Source organism: Rhynchophorus ferrugineus, unplaced genomic scaffold, assembly GCF_030347505.1.
Source record: "Rhynchophorus ferrugineus isolate W39M unplaced genomic scaffold, kcgeb_rfMv2 rfM1, whole genome shotgun sequence".
Lineage (NCBI taxonomy): Eukaryota > Metazoa > Arthropoda > Insecta > Coleoptera > Curculionidae > Rhynchophorus > Rhynchophorus ferrugineus.
The window spans coordinates 41,517,128-41,533,271 of record NW_027472580.1 but is presented as its reverse complement, the minus strand read 5'-3'; the positions used below and the strand labels follow the sequence as shown (position 1 = coordinate 41,533,271).

General features: G+C 30.7%; 1 protein-coding gene across 1 annotated transcript in view; it reads left to right on the top strand.

The window, feature by feature from the left end:
• LOC143197466 (acid sphingomyelinase-like phosphodiesterase 3b) overlaps window positions 1-16,144 on the top strand; it is a 449,763-nt gene that overhangs the window by 231,244 nt on the left and 202,375 nt on the right. Inside the window, exons 2-3 of the mRNA XM_076405998.1 lie at window positions 9,534-9,602; window positions 12,349-12,517. Of these exons, the coding sequence (XP_076262113.1) occupies window positions 9,534-9,602; window positions 12,349-12,517 (238 nt within the window). The remainder of the gene's footprint in view (window positions 1-9,533; window positions 9,603-12,348; window positions 12,518-16,144) is intronic.

Here is a 16,144-nt window from a genome sequence, read left to right as displayed (position 1 = left end):
CGTGATTAACTTTGGAGTTTTTCTTTAAACATTGTGTGAGAGGTTTTGTGATTTTTGCAAAGTTCTTAATAAATTTTCGATAGTATCCTATTAATCCGAGGAAAGATTTTATTTCTTTAGGAGTTTTCGGGATTTGAAAATTTTTTATTGCGGATACCTTTTTAGGATTTGGTTTAATTCCTTCTGGAGTAATTACATGTCCAAGAAATTCTACTGATTTCTTTAAAAATTCAGATTTGTCTAACTGTATTTTTAGATTATAGGAGGTTAAGCGATCGAAGACTTTTCTTAAAGATTCCAAATGTTCTTGTAGGGAAGTTGAGAAGATAATTATGTCGTCCATGTATACTAAACATATTTTTCCTTGTAGACCACGTAATACATTATCCATTGTACGCTGGAAAGTAGCGGGTGCGTTTTTTAGACCAAATGGCATTCGTAGATATTCGTAGTGACCATGTTCTACGTTAAAAGCAGTTTTTTGAATTGATTCTGGATCCATTTCGATTTGGTGAAAACCGCTAGCAAGATCTAAAGTTGTAAAATATTGTGCTCGTCCTAACTTATCGAGAATGTCGGAAATGTTCGGGATGGGGTATCGATCGTCGATGGTCTTTTCGTTAAGTTTTCTGTAATCAATTACTAAGCGCCATTTTCTTTGTCCTGATGCGTCTAGTTTTTTGGGCACTATCCATACGGGAGAACTCCAAGGTGAGCTCGATGGTTGTATAATTTTATTTTCAAGCATTTCTGCGATTTGTTTTTCTATTTCATTCTTATGGACATAGGGATATCTGTATGTTTTAGCATGCACTGGAATTTCGTCAGTGGTTTTGATCTTATGTTTTACTTCGTTCGTGAATGTCAGTTTATCTCCAGTTTTATGTAAAACGTGACGGTACTTTTGTAATAATTTGAATAGACTGTTTTGTTCTTCGTGGTTTAAATGAGAATGTCTAATTAGTTCCTTTAAATTTAATTTGTCGCCAATTACGTTTGGTTTATAATAATTATTATTAGTTCCAATATCAAAGTTATAAATTTCAAAGTTATTTTCGTTAAATGGACTCATTTGGGGATGTTCTGTTATCGAGTACCTAATTGATTGATGTTTATTAGTTGGATTTTTAATATCCACGCAGAAAGAGTTATTTTTAATTGTTACGATAGTAGGTTGAATTGTTAGTTGGTCGGTTTTATATTCATGGATATACCAAGAAGATTCTTCAGGAAGATTGGTGAACAATCTTGTGTTCTTTATTGTATTAGGAGGAATTTCTACAATGAATGTACTGAAGTCTTCGCGAAAATAGAATGGTATTCTGAGATAGTCATTATATAATAGGTTTTCTTCTAGATTAATATTTAGGTTTAATCTTTTGAGGTCTTTGATTCCTAATATTCCATCAAAGTAATCATGGAAAGAATATAATACGAAATTGACTGATTGGGATATTCCTAAACTAAGAAATAGAGGAATTCTGGCTTTTGAAAATGCTTTTTGACTGCCTGTACAAGTGTGGAGTGTTGTTATATGAGGTTTGATTGTTTCTGGGAAATAGTGTTCGGCTATAGAAGGTCTAAGCAGAGAGGCATGAGAACCTGTGTCAATTAATAATTTTAAATCTAAATTTGGGATATAGATATAAGGAAGTTGGTTGACTTGAAAGGTATTTAATTGGAGACATGATTTTCCGAAGCTTGTGAACAAAAATTTTCGTTATCTTCTAATTCGGGGGGAAAGTTTACGTAGTAATTTTGTTCTTCTTCATTTGGGTATAAAAATTCTGGATTTTGGTCATCATAAGGGAAAGGATAATCATTAGGTGGATCATTCATTTCAGAGTCGTTTGATTCTGAGGATGACTCTGGTAAGTTTCTTTCGACGTGAGTTAATTCTTCTATCTTAAATCTTTGTTGACCTGGAGGGTATTGATTTTTGAAATGATTTTGATTGGTATTAAAATGTTGTGGTTTGTTTCGATATTGATGTTGAAAGTTTGATTGTTGGGGTTGTCGTGGAGTTATACTAACACCTGACATGGGTTTTGGATATTGACTTTTAACGTGAGGAGTTTGAGTTTTTTGGAAGTTTTTGCCAAATGTTGCATAGGCTGGGGGAAAATATGTTTTAACCTGTTGTGGTCTAATAGGTATTGGTTGACTAGGGAATTGATTTTTTGGATATGTTGTCATATTTTGTTTAAGGAACAAGTTACGTTTTAAATTAATGTTTTGACTTTTTGACTCAAAATTCTGTGTAAAATTATTCTTAAATCTGTCTTGACTTGATAATATTTCATAATTAGTAATAATATCAATTGCGGAATCTAAATTTTGCGGATTTTGTACGATCAATAAAGTTCTTAACTCGTTCGATATATTAGCAAGTAAATTTTGTGTAGCTGTTAATTCGTTTTGTTTGATTAAGATGTTTCGTGCTTCTAAGTTTTGTACTTCTGTACAAATCTTAGTATTAATTTGGGTATTAATGGATTTCAATCTTTGAATATAATCTAAGCATGGTTCGTTTTTGTTTCTCACCAAGAAGATGAGCTGTTGTTGTAAATTACATCTAGTGATTGGGTCACTGAATTTTTGTTGAAGAGCTATTTTAATTTGATCCCAAGAAATTAGATCGGGACGTGTAAGTATGAAATCTTCAGCTTCACCAATTATTTTTGATTTGATTGCTAACAGCACATATTCTTGTTGGGATTGATCATTCGTATAATATCGAGCATAAAATGTGTCTATTTGGTTAATAAAGCTATCTAATTTAGATGAAGTTCCGTCGAATGTTTTCAATAACTGAACAGTTGATCTTAATGATTCTGCCATATCGGTATCAAAAAAGTTAATTAGGTGTGAATAAATATTTTCTAAACTTTCGTCGGAGCTTTCTCTATTTCTGTTTCTAATAGTTGGGTATGTTATTCCCTCTAATTTTTTCGTAAATCTTTTCATACAACTAGTTTATAAAAATAATGAAATTACAATATACATATATGGAATGTACCAATAGGATATAACTTAATTATTATATTATACTATCTATAATTATCAAGCTAAGTTATCCTTGGATTTCCTTTTACAATATTTGTTATATAAAAATAGTATATAAATATCAATGAAATTATATGGAATGCACCAATGGGATACAACTTTTATTGAATAAGTTGTCCTTGGATTTCCTTTTTTACAATAATTGTTATATAAATCGTATATAAATATCAATGAAATTATATGGAATGCACCAATGGGATACAACTTTTAATGAATAAGTTGTCCTTGGATTTCCTTTTTTACAATAATTGTTATATAAATATCAAGATTTTCAATTCAATAATTATTATTCTTCTTGTTTCTTAATTAATCAGGATTATACCAATAAGTGACTTACAGTAATGTATTCGTCTCTGGATTGCTCCTGATGTCGTAATAGTAGAAGCCGTCTGCGAGGAGAATTCACTTCTCGACTGGTCTGCTATACGCCTTGGACACTAGCTACGCCAAGTTGTCCTGGTTCCTTATGCTAACTGCTAATGGTTGGGATTCTTTGTCCAGTTCCAAAGCAGGAGTCCGCCTTCCAATTGAAGTAACAACGTTGAGTGGTGGTTCTTTCTTCTTAATTGTAGATACAAACGGTGATCACAATTCACTGCGAACTATATGATATTCCGGAAGTATCCTACCGACTGCGCCAATTAAGTTTGAAACTCAGAATGTCTTTAAAAAAAACAAACTTTATTTCAAAAATAATAATGAAGAGGTTTACAACAATTGTTACAATACAATACAATGATTAAGACTACAATAAGCGAGACTTAACTACACTGATATGCACAATACAGAGGAATAGGCAGGACTGAAATCTAGGCATTCTGCCTTTACATTTATAGTAAAATTATGCTGTGTTAGCTATTCTTAAGTCTAAAGGTTAGTAAGTTGTTTAGGTGGACATAAATGACCATATAACTTGTGTTCCTTATTTATTTTTCGAAGTTGGTCCAATTTTTTTATAAAAATATAATATTCTCTATTCTACACAACCGATAACCCAAGTAAAGGTATAGCCCTTATGAGGAAAATAGGAATAAAGAAACAATGATTGAAAATAAGGAATGTTTTAGGTACTGGGGCCCGCTACCTAGTCTATGTGATTTGACAAATGTTCCAACCAAACTAGAAAAAAGAAAGTTGCTCCTCTGTTGGGAATCGAACCCGCGACCTCCGCATGTAAGCTAATGTTCTAACTATTACACCATAGAAACAGTTGCCTGCCATGTTTCTACGATTTCTCATATAATATGGTTAGTGCTTAAAAAGCAAACTGAATGGCTTTTATACTGAACTAGCGACCCGCCCCGGCTTCGCACGGGTGCAATGCTGATACTAAATTAACACTACAGAAAAAATATGAACGTTGTATATAAAAACATAGCGCCCAACTCCGACTTTGCACGGGCATGAAATATATATGCCTATGTCACTCAATGAAAACATGATTAAAATCGATCCAGTATTTTTGGTTCATTCATTACTGCCCTTGGCCTGCACGCATTAAATTTGGAGTAAAACAATTCCTCTTCCTCTATACTTACTATGAAGATTTCCTGCTATCTTTGGAATATCTAAATTCATACAATTTTTATTACATTACACATTTTTAAACGCAAATTTTAAATTTGTAATATCTCCGAAAATATTTGTTTAATTTACATGCTGTAAGGAACCATATTGATCTATATTAATTGCACACTGTATTTAAGGTACTTAATTCGATAAGGATTAATGCCGTATTGCTTAAAATAGCTTCGTAAATAAGCCATTTTCTCACGTAAAAAGTAAACAATAAAAATGGTTAATGTGGGTTATCCTTAAAAGATAAACATATACCATCGCGGACTTTTTTGTAGACCTTTTTATGGTGTACAATACTGTAGTACATTAATTTGATCTAACTCGTAGGGTTAGGCAGCGTTTTTGCTAATTGCTAAATAAGCCTAAAAAAAATAGGTTAATTTACGACATCACGTTAGAAACCTCTAAAATTAGCAATGTTGCCTTAGTATATTATGCATGTATTATACATATAAACCTTCCTCTTGAATCACTCTATCTATTGAAAAAAACCGCATCAAAATCCGTTGCGTAGTTTTAAAGATTTAAGCGCACATAGGGATATAGGGACAGAAAAGGCGACTTTGTTTTATACTATGTAGTGATAATTAAGCAATAATATTATACTTAAATATCTGTTTATTTTAGTTAAAAAAATTTGTGAAAACACTGTACGTGCTTTTAAATTTTAAGGTTTTCCTTAGCTTTCGCCCTCTTCCCCCCAACAAATTCTAACTTAGTTCGAATGAAAACACCTGAGAAGTACATTCATGAAAATCGATTCATAATTGACGGGGAAGTCCGCGAACAGGCATTAAAAAAATATACAGCTGAGCATAGAACCTCTCCCTTTTTTGAAGTTGGTTATAAAGTATTGTGAGCCCATTTCTTTGGTTTGAAACTAGTTCATATTATCACGTTAGAAATGAAATAAGGGTTGGTACCATACAGTCGGTGTTTTGGAGTGCAAAATAAATGTTACTTTTAGATTTACTGAACAGAAGCTACAATACATGTTATAATAAACGTTTTGGATAAATATGGAAATCGGTGGGAGTATCTTAGATTTATAAAATTAAAAAACAGATTTTTCAGGAAGTAAACATAGACTGTAAAACAGCTCTAGAAGCCATGGCCATCGGCGAACTAAATTAGGGATTGCTTTCATAGCTTATTCGTCAGATTTGTCTTTCTCTTTTATCTCAATATCATAAGGGATGTAAGTTTATTTTCGCAATGTTACTGATTATTCCTTTGATAATGGAAATGAGTTCGATCAATAAAAAAATAAAGTGTATAAAATTTATTTCAATGTGTACATCAAACAATTAAATTGTATATTTCTTATTGAATGGCCAACTTTATTGAACAACCAACTTATCAGCACTAAAATAATAGGCTAATTAATCACGTTATAATTTATTCAACTCATACGTCGTCATGCTAAATAAAAAATTCAATAAACCAATAATTGGATTTAGTTCGGAGTAGAAAATAATGATCGGACAAAAAATATCGCGTGGTGTTGTTCAGTGCCAATCCATTCATAACCACACAATTTCTCATACTTTCATAATGGGTTTTCCCATTGGAAAAGCACTATATAAAGCTTATCCGAGCGTTTCCGACAGCGTAATTAACTAAAAAGTGAAATAAGGCCATTAACTCATCTCGACGCAAAAGGACATTATTTACTTTTTCTCGTTCCGGATCAGATGAAAAAAGCCACCCCTGTTCCGCGACCGAAGACAGATGGATTAGTCATGGTGTTTATTTTTCTCTTGTGGTTACGTTCTTGTTTCGGTTTTAATAACCAGCGGAGTGAAATTGGCAAGGGGTTAAAATACCCTTAGCGCTGGGAAACAGTATTTCGCTGTTATCGATCCTGTTTTATATTCATATTCGAAATTTTCAGTTGACAAACATACAATTCTTCATTTCTATAATCTTTAACTAACAGTTCGTTGGTGTCTACTATTTTTACTACTATATCTACTTCTTTGCTTTCTCTGACCGCAGATAGACAAATTAATCATGGCGTTATAATCATGCGTTCTTATTCTGGTTTTAGTAAAAGTTCATATTCGAGTATCCATTTATTTTCTGATACGCTACTGGAGTTACCCATGAACTTATCTAAAGTAATCGCCTCATCTGTACTCATCAAAGGCCTTGTTGCATTGTTGAAAATACTACATAGTGTGTGAAACTTGAAAAAACTTGTTTAAGAAAGTCGATTTTTTACTCATATACTTATGCAACAATATACATCTACATATAAAATATATTTCATCCCTTTGACTTGATTTTCTCACTCATTTGACGTAATGCATTTTTTAGTATTTTTTTATTCTGTGTTGTATTTCTGTGATAGGGATTCAAGCCTTTTTATTTTAATATCTCCGATTCATAACAAAATGTTATTTTGTGACTTAAGACAATATGTTATACAATCAGACATACCATGACGCTATATCAGGCAAAAGGAATGTTTATGAAAAACTATTAATTAAATATTTGATGAAAAAGTCACGAAGCACTTATACTATATAAGAAACTGTATCAATCATGAAAAACCTTCTCATACAACATTCAACAAGAAAAATAATGCTCGTAAAACTAACAGTACTCAAGGACATCCAGTAAGCTCAGTCGTGGCCTCATTAGTTTAAGCACATGATCTTTAGAGACTAATATGGCATTATTTCGATCAATTGGATATTTATCGATTGTAAATGTAATTTCATGTCTCTGCTTCTATAATAATGCTCTTGATGATATTTTTATAGAAAAAACCTACCACAAAATTTTTCACAAAGATTATGTATATTTGGTATCAAACAAGAATAGGAAATGAACAATTTTATTGAACAATTTGACTCAAGTGATAAAAAGGTGATTCTGGACGTGCTTTTTCTTCGGCATATATTCTAAGATGATCTTTACATAGATTATTTTTTTATACTTTCGAAATATTAAAGAACATTTTAAATAAGGTTTTCATACATGTTAAAATTTAAACACACAGACAAAAATAGACTTTTGTTGTTGCAATAATACTGGCATAATTATAATATACAAGCTATAAAAGATATGTTATACCAAAAAGGTTCTTACATACAATGATGCTATTCCAATAAAACAGCCAATGCACGTTATGGATGACATCGAATATAAGCCAAATTCAATTTGTAATCGTTTTACGCTAGTTAAAAAGAAACAGAATTCTCTCTCATGCTTCGGAACATGTAATTGAATCAGGTTATAAAATTCGATTTGTGTTGCTACTAGTCGACCCTTTTGTCAAATGTCTACAAAACTCTTTAAAACATAGTAATGTATAGAACTTAGAGGTTACTAACCAACAAACTTGGCAAACCAAAATTCTAAATTTTAGCGACGTTCTGACGTCGTAAATTTTGATGACGTGCATTTGCTGTTTTATTTGATCGACTTAAACAAACGTATCCAAATATTTCACTCCACATATCCAATATTTCACAATATTGAATGTTAAAATAATAGTTGAATATATTATTTAGACATTTAATTTAAGTTTAAGGGACTTGAATTGGGAGGGTGACAGAAATCAGCGGTCCTAAAGATAATAATGAAAATGATTAATAGATATATAAAAAATGTTATGTACTATACTAAAGTTGACAATGATAATGTATTTGATCAGATATAGCCAAAAATTAGAGACATATAAAACTGAAATTCAACCAGATCAAATTACGTAAATGTATAATGAGGGATGCTACTTTCGATGATACCGAAATGGATAAAAATATTAACATATTCATATATCGTTTTATTAAATATTTTGCTGTTATATTTATTAGGCCTAAAACCAAAGAAGGTCCTGAATTTTTTTAAAATAATTACCTGTTTAATACATTTTATAGATATTATATTAGACTTGTAGATACCATTCCGATGAAATTGTACGTCGGGAGCTGCACAAAGCTAACATTAATAGAGGGATTAGTGGCTGCGATTACGAAACCTCTTCAGTAGAAATCAAGTCTGAGCTTTCAAAGAAGTGCTGTAAAGATCATAAAACCTGGACCCTTGATAATTGGTATAGTGTTGTATAGCCCGAGGAATCTACAATTGTTTATGTATGAAGATCCCTAAACATTTCATTACATTACATCATGAACTGTTCTTACTATGATTAACATATTGCTGTCAAACACTGCCATATTTCAAGATCATAACGTCCATACACACAACTAAATAAATTTGACCATTACAATCACCGGACCTCAACATAGTTGAACCGTTATGCGGAATTTTGAAGAGCACAGGGTGAAGAGTAGAATTCCATTTCCAAAGGCATTGAAGCAATTGGCAGATTTTTTAGTACAATAATGGGACACAATTCTATTGGAAACTGTTCAGACACTATTTCGTAAATAATTGCAGCTGTTTTAGAAACAAATGTTAGCTCAACACGTTATCCATAAATCAATATTGTCATATATCAGGTGTTCAAATTATTTTGTCCATCTCCTCTAGACTTATAAATATAGATATATCTTTATTGATTTTATAGGTATATCCCATTTATAAATTATAATGATATATTTTTCGACAAATCTAGGGTACAAGTCAAGTCATGGTTTTTATATCGTTTCCTTGTTTGATTTGCGCCTGTAGAGGACCGCACTCTTTATTATCCATAATTAATGATAATAATTAATGGGCGAAGTAAATAACAAAACCAAATAAATTATTTTTTAAATCTTAAAATGTAAAAACTATGTAAAATTATATAATAATATATTTTTAAGAAATCCTAATATATTGGATTAGTATACAATGACACTTCAAAATTAGTCACTAATCCAATTAATTGGTAATTTATTTAGATGTATTTTACTTACTAAACCTTTTGGTTTCAGGTTACTTCTGGCACATCACAGATATTCACTACGATGGACACTTTAATTCATATTCCGATATCAGGAAAGGTAAGTAATTTACATTAGAATATTCATACTCATATATACAATATATAATACACATATATATACTCAAGAACGCTGCGTCAATAATAATAAAGAATTTACTTCTTTGAAGAAACAACCTTTATCTTAAACAACATCCCACTAAAAATAATGGAAGAATTGATATCGTAATAATAGGTTTATTAAGTTTTTATTACAAAGATTACCTTGCATTTTAGACATAAAATAAATCTTTTATTCTGACCTCCTTCATGGATATACAGAAAATATTCCGAATCGGAATTCGGCATTTTTCAATAAATCAGTCGATCACAAAGGAAGTTGAATTGTCAGGAATTTTAATCCTGAAAAGATCCGAGAAATATCTTGAAAAGGTCAGCAGTATTCGATTGGTATAAGCGATTTTTCAAATATCTCAAACGTATTCACATTTATACAAAATATGATTGTGTACGATAATGCCGCCATTATTGTCGAGTAAACGAACACATTCTTAAAATTTCTTTTAACAGTTAAGTGGTCATGATGTATTAAATACTAATAATAAGATATTAGCGCATGTGAATAGCTATTAAATTTGTGATCGTTGTTATTTTATCAATATTTAATTTTGTATTTTTTATTTTGATCTCATTTCATGATTTCATTTATTGATCAATTTTAATACAAGATGTTTAGTTTAAACCATTATTTATATTTGTAGAATAGAACACAGATTGCGTTATAAATCTTTTTTAATCTAACATCATTTTAGAAATGTAGGTGTGACATTTTCAAACGTGGAATGATTCATCTCAAAGAACTAATTAATATTTTCCATTAATTTTATAAAAATCAGCGATTTTTTAAAACCAAGATATTTTTCAATTGAAACAATGATGCACCTGAGTTACTAAAATATTTGTATGAATTATCTTGATAACAGTGCTATTTTTGAAGTTACTCTAGGAAATATCATTCATTTTGATTGATTTTATTTTATTATTTGATATTTATTTCTCCATGTAGGTGATAAAATTATTGGATGATTAAGTCTTGAGTGCTGTAACTACGATAGTCATAAAAAATCTAAAATTTTAACGAAAGAATTTTCGGCTCTGATTTTATTATATTAATAGTACTGAGGCACTGATTCTCAATATAAATAAATTATCTTCAGTTTTCTTTTAGTTATTAGACATAGTATCCAAAAAGTTATTCAGTATAATTAAAACAACATTTTTGTGGTGGACACTGTCTATCAAATTTGGGGTTTAGTTTAATATGTTTTATGTTTAATAATCACAGTAAATTCAATATCTGCGTATATAAGTAGTTAACAGCTATATTGTTGTTCAAGTTACAAAATAATATCGGAAATTATATTTTATACTTTAATTGTCAGTTAAATTTAATGAATATTGCCTTGAAATATACGAAAATACGGAAGCCTTAAAAACGGTTTATTTTATGAAGGTTTTGCTGGATTTAAAATTTCAATTCCATATGTTCATAACATACGGACTGAAAAGTCCAGGGCCTAACATATGGATGGTGCTACTTTTATTGCATTCGCTGCTTTTTCAGTTTGTACTAATCGTCAAAAGAAAGCTGTTAAAATTTCATTATATTCTATAAGTTTGTGAGTCATTATGCTAAGAGTGACACTACTATTGTTATTTTCAAAACTATGGCTCAAAAACAATTTTGTATTTTAATTTTACACTGTTTCTTGTTGGGAAAAAATACCGTTCAGGCGAAGCATTGGTTTGAATAGTGTTAAAGGGTCTCTCCTTCATCAGAAATAAAAATAAAACGTTGGTTTGGTGACTTTAATTCTCGGTTTGCTGACAAAAAACAAGAGACACCGATGATGCAGAACGCAGTGAACGTCCAGATGAAGTGCTAGATCCAGAAAACTTTTAAAGAATCGACGAAATAATTTTGAATGATCGAAAAGTGAAGTTGCATGAGTTAGCTAACATGTTGGTTTTATATTGAATGAGTATTTGACTATGAAAAAGCTCTGTTGAATGTGGATACAGCGTTTGCTTACTGTTAACCAGAAACAAAAACGTGTTGATGATTCTGAGCAGTGTTTGTCCATGTTTAAACGTAACAAACCGGAATTTTTGCGTTACAATGGACGAAACATGGATTTAACAGATCACTCCAGAATCAAAGCGATCGTCACCTGAGTGGACAGCAACTGGTGACAGGCCTATTTTGTGGCAAAAGATAAATCGCTCTGCAAAAGTAACATTAAAATGTTAGAGCGACGCTGAACTGGTCGTGTGGCTCTTGATGGAGATTACGTTATTGAATAAAGCCAATTTTGAACCAAAAAAACGCATTTTCTTTGTTTCGCCTGGGACTTTTCTGCCCATATGTTACATTATTAACTTCTTGTTATGCTTTTTATATCAGACGTTAAATTCACGCTTTTTTGTAAATAAAGATGTTAGAAAATAAGAGAAAATATATAAGTTTTAAATTACTTTGAATTAACTTTTTTTCGCCTAAAACCCAAATTTATTGAAATGATATTTATTTATAATATATGCTAATAATGTATCAATATTAAGTTAAATAATAACATAAAAAATAGAAGGAATTAAGGTTGATATTTCAGCTGCTCTTTAATCATTATCATGTTCATCATTATATTTTATTAGTGTTCCTTAATTTTGAGATATGAAAAGGACTATATTTAACCAATCGAAATTTCTGTGGGGATTAATTGTCATTGACACTAAATCATATTTAATAGGTTGTTGGAGGCCAGATTACGATGGCAGTTCCGGAACCAGGGCCCAGCGAAAGCCCTTAGGACCGTACGGCGACTATAGTTGTGACGCCACATGGGAACTAATAGAATCGGCTGCAAAAATGATGATGACGCGGCAAAACGACAATGTGGAGTTTGTCCTGTGGACGGGGTAAGTGCATCATGAAATATTTTCATTTCATTACCGTATAATTTGACACGAGGTCGCAAATAAACTATTCAGAAGGACTTGTTATCAAATTTGTATCTTAAAGTTTGGTAGGGTAGCAGAATAGACTATAACCCTGCTAGTTAAGTTATTTATTCCTTGAAGATAGCCCTTAAGAACTTATTATTTAGTATTTACAGAGGGAAAGTTCTAATTTCAAGGTGGCATAAATAAAACAAAAGTTGTTGTCAAATATGTCTAAATCTAACTTGGTATAGTAATAGTTAAAATATAGTGCTAATATAATGCTGCATTAAAGTTATTTTTTACACACAAAAACAACTGATTCAGTTGGAAAATATTTATTAGCGATAAGAACTGGATTGGTGTTGGTGATGGTTATATCAAGGAACTTTACTGTTATCTTTATCAATAACAGAAAAATGATATCTAGCGAAGACACTAGAGAATTTAACATACTTGTCAAATTTGCTTTACTTTGTTAATTAAGGTGCCGTAATATAATTTAAAAAATAAATAAAAGAAAACTGTTAGGTGCTTTCATTCTGTTTTATTAGCGATGAAAATGTAAAGCACCAACTTATAATTGTTAAACAATCTAACCTAACTATTAGATTCAATAGTTTTAATATTTATCTACGTAAAGTAACATTTTTCCGTTTAATACGATTGAGTTATTCCTTTCAAGGTTCGAAATTGCATTTTGGACATTCTTCACTTTTGTTGTTTGATTTGAACATATCTGGTGCCAAAGCCTATTAAATACTTTTAGAAACTTATGTTGATGCTACTGCTTTATTTTTCAGTTATAGAGTTTTGATTCAATGATTTCAAAGTTGTGATTCTGATGTCAGTAACAAAGAATCGTCTGAAGAACCAAAAATGTTAACACTTTCATATAGAAGCAGTTTCATAGCAGTTGATGAATTTACTGTTTTTAGACCTTTACACGTAACAGAAAGATCCAATGGCTGGGAAAATGGCTATCACAGAAATTTGTTAAAAATGCTGAAGATGCTTCAATATTACAGTATCATTGTTTGTCACAATTACATGAGCACAAACTATAGGAAAAATTATATTACTCACTATAGACGCTCATTGAGAAATTTTGCTGAGTTTCCATCTACTTTTTGCAAAATCCGACAAAGAAAATGATCCCAGTCACGCCAATAACCAAGCCGGGCAAGACCGAATGTTTTCGAAACCAAACCATACCTTAGTTGATAAAAAGGAGACTCTAAAATATAATTTAAAAAATAACAGTTTTCTCTTTCCAATTTTTGACCTCTTTGTTTTCTATAAATACAATATTGATTTCTATATTTATTGGATGTTTTCTGAACGAAACATTTATCTTGTCTATGTTTAGAGTGAAACAGTAAAACAATATATGAAAATCAATACTTTTTTTCTTTGGACATAGTTGCAAACTAATGAATCATTAAACAAAAATCTCATAATTTTTCGTTCAATATGCAGTACATGCCCAGCACTAAACAGCAAGCCTAAAAATTGATTTTATTACTTCGCATGGCGTTTTCCGTTCATGAGTTCACAGTTAACGTTTGGTTTGAACATTTAGCATTTTTCCATATTTATGAATTTTTTAAAAGCGTATAGACTTAAACATGCATGTCACCATTAAGTTTTCTACACGAATATACGAAAAAAGTATAATTATTTTTTTCGAATATTATTAGAACTGAGGGGTAACATTTGAAACAAAAAGGTTCTAGTTATACCGTATATCAAGCATATGATAGCTTCATTAAATAATAATGTATAAATTACTTTAAAATGGTTCAAAATTACATTATAATATTCAGTAAAAACAGGGACAGAAAATAAACAATTAATAATTAAAAATATATCCGTTTTTCGCAGATTTTACTGAAAGTTTAATGAAACGTTGAATTCGAAGTAGATACTAAAGATGATTTCTAAATTTTGATAACACAATGTTCATAACCTATAGTTGAAAAAAATACTTCAATTTTTCCATCGCCACTACCGACTCCAAAATGTATCTCAAGTTTGATACTGAAAAGACCGGAACATAAATGTCAAACGCGCCAACAGATTCAGACAAAAATTCTTCAGTAAAAATATGTTCAGTATAAGGAAGTATCCTAATCTAGAGGCAGGAATCCAAACCTAGTTTTTAGTAAGTTATAATTTTAAAATCGTATAGAGGAACTTCATACCAAATTTCAAGTAAATCGATTTAGTAAATCTTACGATATCATATGCTCTCAAATAAAAAAGAGATAAAAACATTTACTCTATTCGGCAATATTTCGCGTAGTCTAGATTCCGTGTCACTAATATTTTACGTTTTTGAAAAACCCTTCCTAAGTATATATTTTTAAAGTTAAACTTTAAAAATATGAAAAATGATTTTGATATTTAGAATTACTAGACCAGAATAGCGCTAGAATATACTAAAATAAATAAGTAAACTTTGGAAAGCATAAAGAGTTTCTAAATAATGGCAGCTTCTTGTCAACATAATGAATCTTCATGACCAAGTATAAAAATCATCTACAACAGATCCAAAATATTCAAACCATCAACAAAAATGTCAAATTTATATAACAAATAAGCAACAATACAGATATGACTGAAGGACTGAAGGATATATTGTATTTCCATACCACCTATGAGGTAGAGTTTTATTTATATATTGATGTTCCTTGGAGGCCTTAGAGACCTAATTAACTAAGTATATCAAAGTAAGGTATTTTACATTAATGAGGAAGTATATTTATCTTCATATGTTTCGTTCTTGTCTCCTTCATTACAATGTTTCCCTTGTGCTCATCTTGTTATGTTGTTATCTAGCTGTATTTTTATATATCCAGGCAGTTCTTATGCATATGTTTTTCGAGCTGCATGTCTATTACAATAATTACTTGCCAATCCAGTACTAGGGAGGAATATCCAGTACTAGGGAGGAGATGTGATATTCTGTGAAATTATTTTCAGACCTATTTCTAAAAAATTAAACTAAGTAAAAATCAATTAAACATTTCATTTATATTTACTGCCTCTTAATTTGAAATCGTTCACTCTAAAGCATTGTCTCTTCAAAATTTTATTTATGTATTGCAAGCTATTTCTTAATTACAGCCTGTTTCGATGCGTTTGTTGGGATCTTTTCCACTAGTGCACCTGGTACCTGGTGTATTTCCTATAAAAATAACTAATAGTTCATTTCTTCATGGTAGTTGCCCTATGACTTGGAGGGAAACACTAACTCTGCTCCAGCAAGAAAACCATTCATATTTCCAGCACGAAGGTCAGTATACCATTTCTACAATAAATGATTAATAAATATTATGGCTAACTAAACCTAATCAAATGTTATGTTCGCCCTTTTTTATCAATTTTTATGTTGTGCTCCACTTTGAAATATTGAAGTCTCATCAAAATACACAATAACAAGTATTCCTTGATTTTATTATATACTTTTAAAAATGTTGTTCTCTTAAAAGCAATATCTTTACACCATTTAAATCCCATGTTTCCCAATTGTGTAAGTAGAGAAGTTCCATACATCCTACATCCCTCAAAGGGCTGCATATTTCTAAGTTTTCATCCTTTCTT